At 36.9% G+C, this 12,329-nt stretch overlaps 1 protein-coding gene across 3 annotated transcripts in view; it reads right to left on the bottom strand.

Moving 5' to 3' along the window:
* The window catches only part of LOC120538473 (membrane-spanning 4-domains subfamily A member 8-like), a 34,939-nt gene extending 24,156 nt beyond the window's left edge, over positions 1-10,783 (bottom strand). The window contains exon 1 of one of the 3 annotated variants that reach the window (XM_039767926.1): positions 10,614-10,783. In XM_039767926.1, the coding sequence (XP_039623860.1) occupies positions 10,614-10,664 (51 nt within the window). In that variant the 5' untranslated portion in view covers positions 10,665-10,783. Of the gene's footprint in view, positions 1-3,194; positions 3,436-10,613 lie in introns of those variants that run through there. The other 2 variants (XM_039767925.1, XM_039767927.1) reach the window with 2 other exon arrangements.
* Positions 10,784-12,329: the final 1,546 nt, after the last annotated feature.

Below are 12,329 nucleotides of genomic sequence, written 5' to 3'. Positions count from 1 at the left end.
TATATATATATATATATATATATATATATATATATATATATATATATATATATATATATATATATGGTCCCCTGTGAACATTATGCTGTGAGGAGAAATTATAAATATTGCCCAGATTCTGACTAGGTATTTTATATGTTGTGGTGACTGCTGGATTAATTTGGTTATTAGCAAAATCTGGGAGCATAATAAATGACAAGTATCAACTGTTCTGTGTTATCTACACAAATGACAAAATCAGTTATAGCATTACCAGCAGGGATGTCACTAGAGTGTTTGAGCTCATGAAAACATAGCACATTGGGCACCCCACTGTGACCAAACCAACCTTATACAATGGCTGTGTCACCCTACAACAAGAAACAGAAATCCAAGCAAAGCTTTTGAAAACTTTACCTATGCAGCTTGGGATAGCTCGAATGGAGTCCCATACTTACTAGGGCTGTCAAATTAATCAAAAAATAAAGTGTGAATATTCAAATTAAACCCAAGAAAAATTTCACATATATTCAAACTTGGGTTAATGGTTTTAGGCATTACTTGTAGTTATGCTTTTCTATACATTATTATTATTTTTATTATGGTGGCAACATCAACAACAAAAGCCAGCATAAAAAATGAGCGATATTCTAGCAACTTATTTTTAATTTAAATATTCAAACCAGGACTACAGGGGATGAGTTATAATGAAAGATTAAGGGAGCTAAGCATTCTCAGTTTAAGCAAAAGGAGATAAAGAAGTGACATGATTAATGTGTTAAAATTGTGAAAGAAATTGGTACATTGGATTGAGACTTTAAAATGAGTTCAGCAAGAACACAGAGGCACAGTTGGAAACTTGTTAAGGGTACATTTTGCACAAACATTAGAAAGTTTTTCTTCACACAAAGAACCACAGACATTTATAAATAAGTTACCAAGCAGTGTGGTAGACTGTAGGATGTTAGGGACCTTTGAAACTAGACTTGATGTTATTTTACAGAATTTAAGTGGATATGACCACTTCTAATTTAAATGTAACGTTCTACTAGTTATTTAAAAACAAAGACTTGGGCTTACCTTACAAGTTTAATAATCAATCAAGTTGAAACCTGCAATGGACTAAGCATGTTTTACGCCAGCAGTTCCCAAACTTTTTTTTTAGCAAAGGAAAGGGCAGAGCATGTGTAACATTTTTCAACGCACATTCAGAAGTGGCTCAGTTTACTGTCTGAGCAAAGTCATTACCTCTGTATGCTTCACTACCATTATAAACCGGAATTTACTGTGTAAACTAAATGCAACCACTGGCCATTTCTGAGGAGCAGTCACTAACATGACAAATCGCTTTCTACTTCTCGAGCTTTACATTCTGAAAGCCTATATGCCACACGTTCTGCTACCTCAAATGCAATGTCAATAGCGCTCGGGGTAGGCTGTGTGCGAATGACTAGGATGAATGATATCACGGATGACAGCAATGAAGTTAAAGAAACAAATGTTTTTTCATATAAGTTAATAAAACGTTGGGTGTCCTGTAGCCCAGGTTAGCCCATACAGAAGTCTAGTCATGCAACCAAAAGGGGTGCATCCTTGGATATGATTCTACTTAAACATGCACCTTTCATCATCATTACTTTCTTCACTTTCTATAGATTTCGTAGCTTTTCAGACTCTTGAAGTGAATAACATCTACAACAACGACTGTGACACTCACTTCGATTTATCTTAGCTTAACGATTGCAATTATTATTAAGTTTACACAAGGATGTTTTTTCCTTTTGCTTTGTCCCTTTAAACAGAGATGAAAGTGTAGCGTAATGTCATTAACAGAGAGGGTGAGACATTAATTGCCAGCACACCACTTGAGCAAACCAAAAAGAAACACGAAACAAAAACAAGACTAGCTGTGTCTTAAACTTGGTATTGATCTTGTTCTGCTGTTCATCTTAACAGCACTTAGATGCAAGTATTGTCTCTTCTTAGTACTGTACCACGTAGCCTGGTCTTGATCCACAGTAAGAACGGTTCTCCCTCAGGTATACTGCAGCTGACCCAAACAGTTTGCATGTCTAACTGTAAGAACTGTGCTCTGAGCAGCTTACAGAAGAGGTCAAGGCAATGGTCTCTCTTTAATTGTCAGATCTAATCTAAACATCAAATGAATACAAATTGAATGTACATTGTCTTTCTAGTGTTTGACTGTAAAACCATTAATAAAATCTGGTCCTATCCCACTAACAATTCTCTTTTGTCTTTGAAAATACAAAAGATCTTTATTTTAAGTGATCTGACTTAACTACTAATTCCCCAACAATCTTCTTTCTTTCCAGACAGTTATGTTGTTAGTTTTTTTCTAGCACTTCGCATAATTTCCTATTTATTGTTTCTTACTCTAATTTAAACGTTTGACATTCATGTATTTTCCTCTTTATTTGTTTAATGTTTGACATCCTTTTCTGTGCTTTCAACTATTGCTGAAGTGTTTTGAACATGATAAAGGTGCCAAATAAAATGTATTACGACTTATTATTACTGATATGCAATATATTAAAAGTGTGCAATTTGTGCATAAATTAAAAAAATATTAATTTGTAATGCAGCCCACTAAAAGCAACATTAGCTTAAGGTAGTTTACATTACTTTCTAAGAGTATTACCTAACCCGCTTAGTCCTCAACTGGGTTGTGGAGCCTATTCCCCTTACAATGTTAAACAAATACAATTTATCTACTGTAAAAGTTTATTGAAAGTTAGAATCTTTTTTAATATATACGTAAATGTGAAATAGCTTGTATGAAAATTAATTTGTTGGGTCAAAATACTAAATAGTAAACATTTAATAGTACTAATAATAGAATAAAGGACCTGAACTTACCTTTCTTTAAGAATCATTTACAAACTCACCTATATATAGATAAGCACTGCAATAAATTTATAAAACAGAGATTATAGGCATATTGTAATACATTAATGTTAAAATATATTTATAATATTGGAAATAATTTATGTATTTTATGTGCTCATATACATAATACTTGATTATGCTGATCTCTTTCGCAGTCATTTTGGACAAATGCATCTGCTTAGCCAAAAAATGTAAATGAAATACCTGTACAAGCACATACACACACACACACATACACATATATACATACATATATCCAGCTAGAAACTATTGGTAGAACTAGAAAGAACAAAATATGTAAAACATACCCCTAAAGCCTTTGGTTCACCATTCAAACACTTTTTCTGGTTTTCTGAAAACTGGTAGAGAGCAGGTCTAGAGCCTGCTGGGTTTCCCTGGACAGTAGAAGGTACATAATATCTTGCATTATTTCCTTGTTGATTGTATACAGTATAAGAAGCCATTGTAGCAAAAGCAGCAGATCCTTACTCACGATGATTTCTTAGTAACTTGACTGAGCTATGATTTTAAGTTTTAAAAGGAGGTTTGATTCATTCCTAAGCTGCATTCTAAATTAGCATACATTGTGGTTATTGCTGAAACGTGGTTGAATGTCGTTTACACTTATAACCACAACAACAAAAAACTGATCGGAAATGGCTAGCTGGGAGCATTAACATCATCTAATCTGCAAGATATGGCCCAGTTGATAACATTACTTCCTCATAGCTGCAGAGTCCAGAGTTTCAATTAAGCCCAATCACCATTTTATAGAGCTTGTATGTTCTCCCATTGCCTACATAAATTTTCTTTAAATGGGCTCCATACTGATATGAGTTCAAAGGACGAACACCTCATCGGGTTGCTGCTGTCTACTCAATGCTGCCTGGATAAGCTCCTGCACTTGCAACCCTGAATTGCAGCCATGAATAAATGTACATTCATGTATCTTTCCTCAACATGTGATTTAATAGTACAACCTAAAGAGTAAATCAAACCATGTTTGTACTAGGATATCTTCATGCTCCCATCATTAATTTGAGAGTGCCCATCAACGTATAATGACGGAGACATGAACTGGAAAATATATAATCCCTTATTCAAACGTTTAACTGAAGTTTAGAAAGACCAACTGGACTGACAATTAGCACTTTTCACACAACATAACAGACTGATTGAGCTCCGTCTTTTCATTCTGATTAAAAGATGATAGCAGGCACATTTAGAAAAATAGAGCAAGACATCGCAATATACTTTTTCAGTTTAACAGGATTTTACTGGTTTGTGTAAGGAACCACTTCAGAAACAGTTTCATCCCAAGAACTCTAAACGCACTCAATCAGTACATCAAGTGCTCCTTGTAGAACTGTTTGTACTTAAAAGTACAATTACCTCACTGTAAACTTGCGATACAGTTCTAATATTGCACAACCTAAACCACTTTATAAAGCACATATTTACGTATGATGACTGTATTATTTTTAAGATGAAATGCAGCAAAATAGGTTTATTATAATATACAGATAAAACTTTAACTTCATTTAAATAATCTATATTGTTAATAAACATGCAAGGACATAGTACCGCAGCGCTAGTGAGCCGCTGGTGCTTCGTTCACGGATTGTTCCTGCCTCGCACTGTATTCTTCTAAACATGTACTACGAAGATATTTCAATGTTTCTTAAAAGTTTTGAAGAATCGGCGTTCTAAGCTTACAGATGGCTTAACGTCTATTACAGAGCTGATTGTATGGCGTTTGGGTATTTGGAGAAAGAAAAGTAAGGACAGGAATTGGAGGTTAGCACATTTTATAAGAGACAGTACTGCTACAATAAATTATTTCATAGGTCGCGCATGGCGCAGCAAACATCTTGCGTGAGACATGAACAATCACTGTGCCACCGTGTTCCCATGTTTAATAACATGCATGAAGTTTATGATGTTTTACTTTAATCACAAAATAAACTACGTGATTAAAGTGGAAATTTCGAGATTAAAGTTGACATTTCGTGCTTTTTCCCCACTGTGTGCCTTTTTTTTTTTTCCTCTGTACCCTAATGAGCTTTCATATGACACTCAGACGGTGGGCTACGACTCGCCTTTTCACGGCAACTTTGATATCTGACAACTTCTTTTTTATTTTGGGCACTGTGCGACTTTGTGAACTTCAGCTTTCAAGTTTCTCTGACACGCTATGTCACTCGATCAACTTCCTTTTGTTGTTTATACCACTGTTTAAACCAACAAATAGTAAGTTTTTCCTTGCTTTCACTTGGTATTCCCTGAATTTCTATTTTCTCTCGTGCTTTTGCCATTGCCTTTTCACAGAACGCTGAGCATAAGGGCTATTTATATCGATTTACATATTAATAATAATAAATTTTATTTGTATTGCACTTTAGATTTTAGCAATCTCAAAATGCTACAGAGTAAAAAATAAAGTAATAAACAAGAGAATCTATAAAATACTCTTTCTAAAAAGATGAGTTTTTAGGTTTCGTTTAAAAGCATCAGTCGACTGTGGGGCTCTCAGGTAGTCAAGGAGGGTGTTCCACAGCCTCGGCGCCACAGATGAAAAAGCCCTATCACCCATGCTGCTGAACTTGGTTCTAGGGACTTGGAGGGTGTTTGCGTGTACAGAGCGGAGGGAGTGCTAGGAGGTATGAGGAGTGAGAAATTCCTGTATATAAAGGGGGGCATGTCCATGAATGCACTGATGGGTGAGGAGGGAGACCTTGTACTCTATTCTGAGTGGGACAGGGAGCCAGTGAAGTGTTTTCAAGATGGGGGTGATGTGATCATGCTTTCACACCTTCATCAGGATCCTGGCAGCTCTGTTCTGGATATACTGGAGTCTCTGGATACTCTTGCCTGGAATCCTGATGAGAAGTGCATTACAGTAATCCAGCCTGGAGGAGACAAATGCATGAACAAGCTTCTCTGCATCTGCCAAGGTGAGTGTTGGATGGAGTTTGGCGATGTTCTTGAGGTGCTTGAAAGATGACTTACAGAAGTGTTTAATTTGGGTGTCAAAGGTGAGTTGAGAGTCCATTTTAACACCCAAATTGGTAACAGATGTGGAAAGAGGAATATTTTGGCCACAGAAAGTGATACTGGTGATGGTATAAGAGCAGAGATGGTGTGGTGTGCCAACTAAGATGGCTTCTGTTTTAGATCTGTTCAGCTGAAGGAAGTTGAGCCTCATCAATGCCTCTATCTCCTCCAGGCAGGTAGTCAGTGTGGATGTTGGCAGAGGAGCAGTAGAGGAGATGGGGGTAGTCCTGAGGTAAAGCTGAGTGTCATCGGCATAGCAATGGAAAGATAAATTATGACATTTCCAAGAGGGAGCATGTAGAGCCACAGGTGACGTTAATGGTGTGAGATTTTGCGCTGCCCAAGGCAACATGCTCAGTTCTACCAGTCAGGTATGATGTGAACCAGTTATGAATATTTCCTGAGAGTCCAATGGTGTATTGCAGGCGGTGAAGAAGGATATTATGGTCTATTGTGTCGAAAGCAGCCGTCAGATCAAGGAGGATAAGTAGAGAAGGGGAACCAATATCTGCTATCATCAGAAGGTCATTGGTGACCCTGACCAGGGCTGTTTCGGTGCTATGGCCAGGGCGGAAACCAGACTGAAACTTTTCAAACAGATTATTCAGTTTGAGATGATCATGAAGTTGTGCTGAAACTATTTTTTCCAGAACTTTAGAAAGAAATTGAAGATTGGAGATGGGCCTATAGTTAGAGAGAACTTCAGGATCCAGGGTGGGTTTTTTTAGTAAAGGTCTGATGACAGCAGTTTTTAGTCCAGAAGGAATATAGCCAGCCAGGAGGGAATGGTTTATGATCCTGGTGATAAGTGGAGAGACGGCAGAGATGTTGGCCCTCAGCAAGGCTGAGGGGAAAGGGTCCAAGGAACTGGTAGACGGTTTAATTTTCCTGATGACGTCCTCCACCTCTTCCCGTGTGGCAACAGAGAAGGAGCAAAAGGGCTGAACAGTCTCAGACACTAGGTCGACAGTTGAGGGGGACAGGATATCCGTAGTGGAGAGGTGTAAGCGGATGTTATCAACTTTTTGTTTAAAAAAATTGATATGCATGTGGCACCTCTCATCAGTAGCCTCAGAGTGGGCAGGTGAAGGAGGTTTTAGAAGGTGATTTATAATTGAAAAAAGTTTTTTGGTGTTCCTGGAGCTGTTTCTGACGATGGTAGAATAGAACCTGGACCGTGCAACCTTCAGAGTTTCTGCATATGCCCTCTTGTGTTCCCTGTAAGCCTGTTTGTGGACAGTCAGCCCAGAATCCTTGAGCGACACACCCAGCCACCTTCATTTTTTGCAGCTCGCAGGGGTACAAAGGTGCTGAGCACAAGAATGAGACCGGCCTAGATGTTAAGGGGTCGTAAACCACTAACTGGTACCAGGTTTCTGTCAGACACATGAAGTGAAGTCCTTTCTCCCTAATGTGTTCTTCAATCAGTGTGGATTTATTGCTGATGGATTGAGAGTTAAACAGTTCAAACCTAACCAATGATTGTGGAGTAAATCTCTGTACAGGTCGCAAAACATTAAAATCCACTCCATTTAGCTTAGAATTCACTCCACAAAATAAATCCAGCCAGGGATGTGAAGATCTCGCGATGTTTCTCTCAATGGCTCGGGTATTTCCCATACTGGGGTGCAGTGATCTCGCAATACTTCCAGTGTTCATAGTAGTTGGAGCAACGGTATTCAAAGACGCATTCTGGGAGGAATTGGAGTGGGGCAGCAGGTGTGTGCACATGCGTTAATTTTCACGCTGACCATGATTTATGTAGCGGAAGAACGTAGAAGCTGGTGAACGCACTGATTTATGCATCTGGATTTTTTTGTGCGTAAGCACATTTCCGCTTTTGTGCTTATGTCATGTTATAGTGCGAATTCTACACATCGTGTTATTCATGAGGCCTCTGGGCTTACAAGATTATCACAAGTATATCAAAATCCAGGTGAAGTGAAGAGAATGCAGAGAGCAGTGTTTTACTTTGCCGGCAGCTGTTTTGTCTAGAATTTCCATTCACACAGCTACTGCACAAGGCAAGATGAACTCTACTGCAGTCATGTGCATTTTCCTATACAAGTCTTTGAAAGTTTGATGTGTCAACGGACAATGGCCTGAGTGCCTGCTGGCTTGTTGTACAAAATGCTAGAATGATTTTTGTTAAGCTTCAAATTTTTCATTTTAAAAAGTCAAATAATTTACTTAGCAGTGTTTGTTTCCAAATTTGTTTACAGTTGAAGGCTTCATGCTTACGTCTGATAGTACCAAACTGCAGATAATGCACAATGACCACTTCTCTTTATGCTTCATATTAAAAGTGAATAACTGTGTATTTCAGAAAATCTAGGCTGTAAGCTCTTCTAACATTCAGGATTATGGGATGAATCTTGTGAGGTTGACATACTGTAGAACTGGAAAAGTCTGGAGTAGGTGATGTTATGGGGTATTTAAGCAACTTGTTCATGTTTGTTACATTTTTTAATGAAGCAGGCAAGGTATGACAGGATACCATCTGCTTGGAGACCATTGTCATTTGTTTCAATCTCTATGCAGGAACAAAATGTTTCTTTGAATGGTACAAAACAGATATATGCAATCTGCAGCCCCTTTAAACTTTAAAGTGATGTCGGATGGTTTTTTTTAACTTGAGTTGACAATCCATCTACGGCATCCAATGACCCATAGGTTAATATCTAGGTATCAATAATTTGTACTCGTAACTATTGTAAAGCATTGTATGAAGAAATGTAGCTTTCTAATTTAAGTATCAAGAAGGCATCTTCAAGGAAACAGAGTGAACCAAAGGTAATATTTCTTTCTGATTAGTTTGTTAGGGTTAGGATAGAACTGCTGATCAAAACTTGTGTATACTAGTAAGCATCTTCCAAAAATTAGAAACACATTATAAAAAGGATACCAAATCAATTCATACCTTTTTTTTTTAACATAGAAGTCTAAAATAAATTTTCCATATCAGAGTAGCTTCAAACAAATACACCTATCATATTGTTACTTAGTGACTTTACACCAAAATTATTATAGATTTGCCTTTTTATATTAGTTTTTATTTCAATATTTTTTCTGACCTTACTTAGAAATTCAGTTTAGTTTTAGTTTGCCTTCATCATGTATTTTTAGTTTTAGTTTAGTTTTTATTTCACAAAGACATATTTATTTTATTTTTATATATATATTAGTTTCAGTTTTAGTTTTAGTAATTATGGCATGGAGTGCCTACGGAGTTAGTTTTGTGTCACAATCAGAACTGTATACTTAACAGATTTGGATACAAATTTAATGTTAGTGAAAGCTTACTATACTGCCTGGTTTATTATCTGGTTTTGTTTTTGTCTGATAAAAACAAGCATAATCAAAACTAGACACTAAATATGAACAATTTTATACAATTGTATAATTTTCTAAGTATTTTCTCATGAAAATCACAGGGGCCTAGGAAGAACAGGGCTGTTACAGTTGAATCAGTGTGCAGACACCACCAAGCTGTATTGAGGGAAACAAAGAACAAGCATGTAGTGTCAAAGTTAGGGGTGGTGAGTCTTGAATTGCCCACCATAAGAACAGTAAAACCATAATGAGCACGGCAAGAGCAGATAATAAGAGTACGGACAGGCAAAAAACAATAGAGACAGCGTCTGAAATTAAAAACAACATATACTGTACATTATCTAAACCTGTTTATCCAGAGTAGGGTTGCAGGAAACCTGGAGCCTACTGCAGCAAGTTTGGATGCAAGTCAGGAAAAATCCCTGGAATGCAATATGTATGATAAGGCTCATGTTAAGAACAAAAAGAATATTATATTTCAACCATCTATTTTGAGAGAGAGAGAAAAACATTGAAAAGAGGGAGACAAATATTTTAAAATATAATTCTGCTAATGGATTACTTTAACAATATCAGGTATTTTGAGTTGTGAATATGAACTAAAAAAGATAAATTAATAAATATAGAATAAATACAAAAACCCATTAGCAGTTTTTCATCACTTGTCAGACTCTCTACCTTTGTTTGTATCGCTTCCTAGTTAAAAGATGTTTTAAAGCAAAAGTGATTGGTCAGCAACAATTTGCTGATCTTGTATGAAGACCTAGTCAGTGTCTCGATCAGTGCCGTTTTATTTTCAAAAATCGCCAGTGGTCTCCCCTCGACTTTCTCGTATACTCTGATATGGGGATGGATATTTGAGGAGTAAACCGCAAGACAATGATTATATTTTTATATTATGTACATTAAGGAACCATCAACAAAAAATGAAATTAATAATATATTGAACAATTATTATAAAAGTAAAGTTGAATAAATCGGACTCTGCAGATGTATAAATAAAATAAAAAAATCGAGTATGTGTTCAGGTAAAGTACCACTTCCGGGTGATGGATTTGGCCCAAAAGTTAATACAAATCTACAATTGTGGTGTAACAACCACATGCTGAATTTCATCCGTATATCTAGTTGCACTTTTGAGTTACCGTGTTTACAAACACATACATGCGCGCGCGTACACACACAATTCCAAAAAACAGTATCGTTGGACTCTGGGAGGTCTATAACGTCAAGATTCATACTTTGGATATGAAAAAGTAAAAACGAGTTCTCCTGTGCGAAGTGGCAGGTAAATTGCTGTCAACAAAAACAGACACCTGAGAAATAAACTGAAACGTTACCCACTCGTGATTTTTCTGTCCATATGATAAACGTTTTGTTGTCTTGCACATTCTGATTTCTGCCGTTTGAATTACATCTTGATATACAACAAGCACAACTCGCTTTCTATTTCTTACGCTTTACGCACCCGCACTCAGTTTGCTCTGTCGCCGCAAATGCTGTGCGAACGGCCGCCCTACGTCACCAGCCACTGTTCACTAGATGAATGTGTGCGGGCGGGGCTCGTGGTGGATGACTTTCTGATTTAGAGTTAAAACTTACAAGGGTTAACACTAACGGCAAGAATATTCATTCAAAAAAGATAACTAAAAATATTTTAGTAAATTGTTATTTTATTTCAGTTAGTCTATCCAGCTAATTTAATAGTTTCGTTTAGTTTTTCATTTCGGTTTTGTTAATTATTTCATTTCAGTTTACGAAAATGCTTTTTAATAATAGTTTCAGTTTTGATTTTAGTTTTCGTTAACTATAAAAACCTTGCTCTACACTATGTATTGCAGAAGATACCTATAAAAAATGACTGATAGAAACATAATAAAACACATGTCATGACTTAATTGACAATGTTGGCTTTGGCAAACAGAGAGTTCTGTTGCAGCTTCTTTGGATGTATAACAGGAAGAGACAATTTTCGTGAACAACTTTTGGTGAATATCAGTTAGTCAGGGAGTCATTTTTAACCTACTTACTCCTGATCACAGTTGCAGCTGTCTGCTGTAGCCTATTCCAGCTAATATCGGGTGCAAGGCAGAAGCAAACCCTGGACAAGGCACCAGTCCATTGCAGTGTAAACACACAAACTCCAATCACACACTAGGGCCAATTACTAACCTGCATGTCTTTGGTCTGTGTGGAGCACCCAGAGGAAACCCACATAGACACAGGGAGAACATGCAAACTTCACACAGGTAGGACCCAGGACACAAACCCTGGTCTCCTTACTGTTTGGCAGATCTTCAGGTTTTTCTAGTATTGTATTGTTCTTACTTGAAGCATTGCTCTCATCATTTGATATTTAGTTTTGTGAGCTGATGTGCCAGGATCCCGTCTGTATTGATCTTGTTTGACCCGACATTTATTTATATAAAACAAAATATATTTATAATGAAGTGTGATACAGTCACAGTGTGGCTACTATCTGTTGTGTAATATTCTTGTAAACTATAGTTCTGTTTGTAATGTCAATACAAAGCCTTTGAGACCCTCCCACATTACATCCCTTAGTTCCATTAATTTCACGCTTTTACAGGTTTAAAAAAGAGGTTCTATGAAAAGAAGAAACACCTTTTGTTTTCTACTTCTATTAATCATTAGGGCCAACAGGTTATTGCTTTGAAGTCAGTATTACTGTACTGAAGCTTTCGTTTGACAATCTTTATATTATCTTTTCACACCCTTCCATTTTAAATAATTTCAGCATATATGTTAATACATATATTTTAATACTTACATAACCACATAACCCAGTGTACAAGAGGAGATGAAACAGAAATGAAAGGTTGATGCTTGTCAAACAGTGCCTTTGCTTATGCCACCTGAGTTCCAAAGGCTTATATGTGAAACCGTGGATTCAAAGAGATTACAGATGTAACCTATTCAACAAACCGGGTTCTGTGTGACTATCACATAATCTGAAACATTACATCCTTGCGACATGCTATACAAATGATGAAGAAGTCAAATTAGCGTCAGCAGAATAGTGTTCAAGGGCGGCA

This window comes from Polypterus senegalus, chromosome 1 (genome assembly GCF_016835505.1).
Source record: "Polypterus senegalus isolate Bchr_013 chromosome 1, ASM1683550v1, whole genome shotgun sequence".
Lineage (NCBI taxonomy): Eukaryota > Metazoa > Chordata > Cladistia > Polypteriformes > Polypteridae > Polypterus > Polypterus senegalus.
This window is presented reverse-complemented; position numbering and strand designations above follow the sequence as displayed.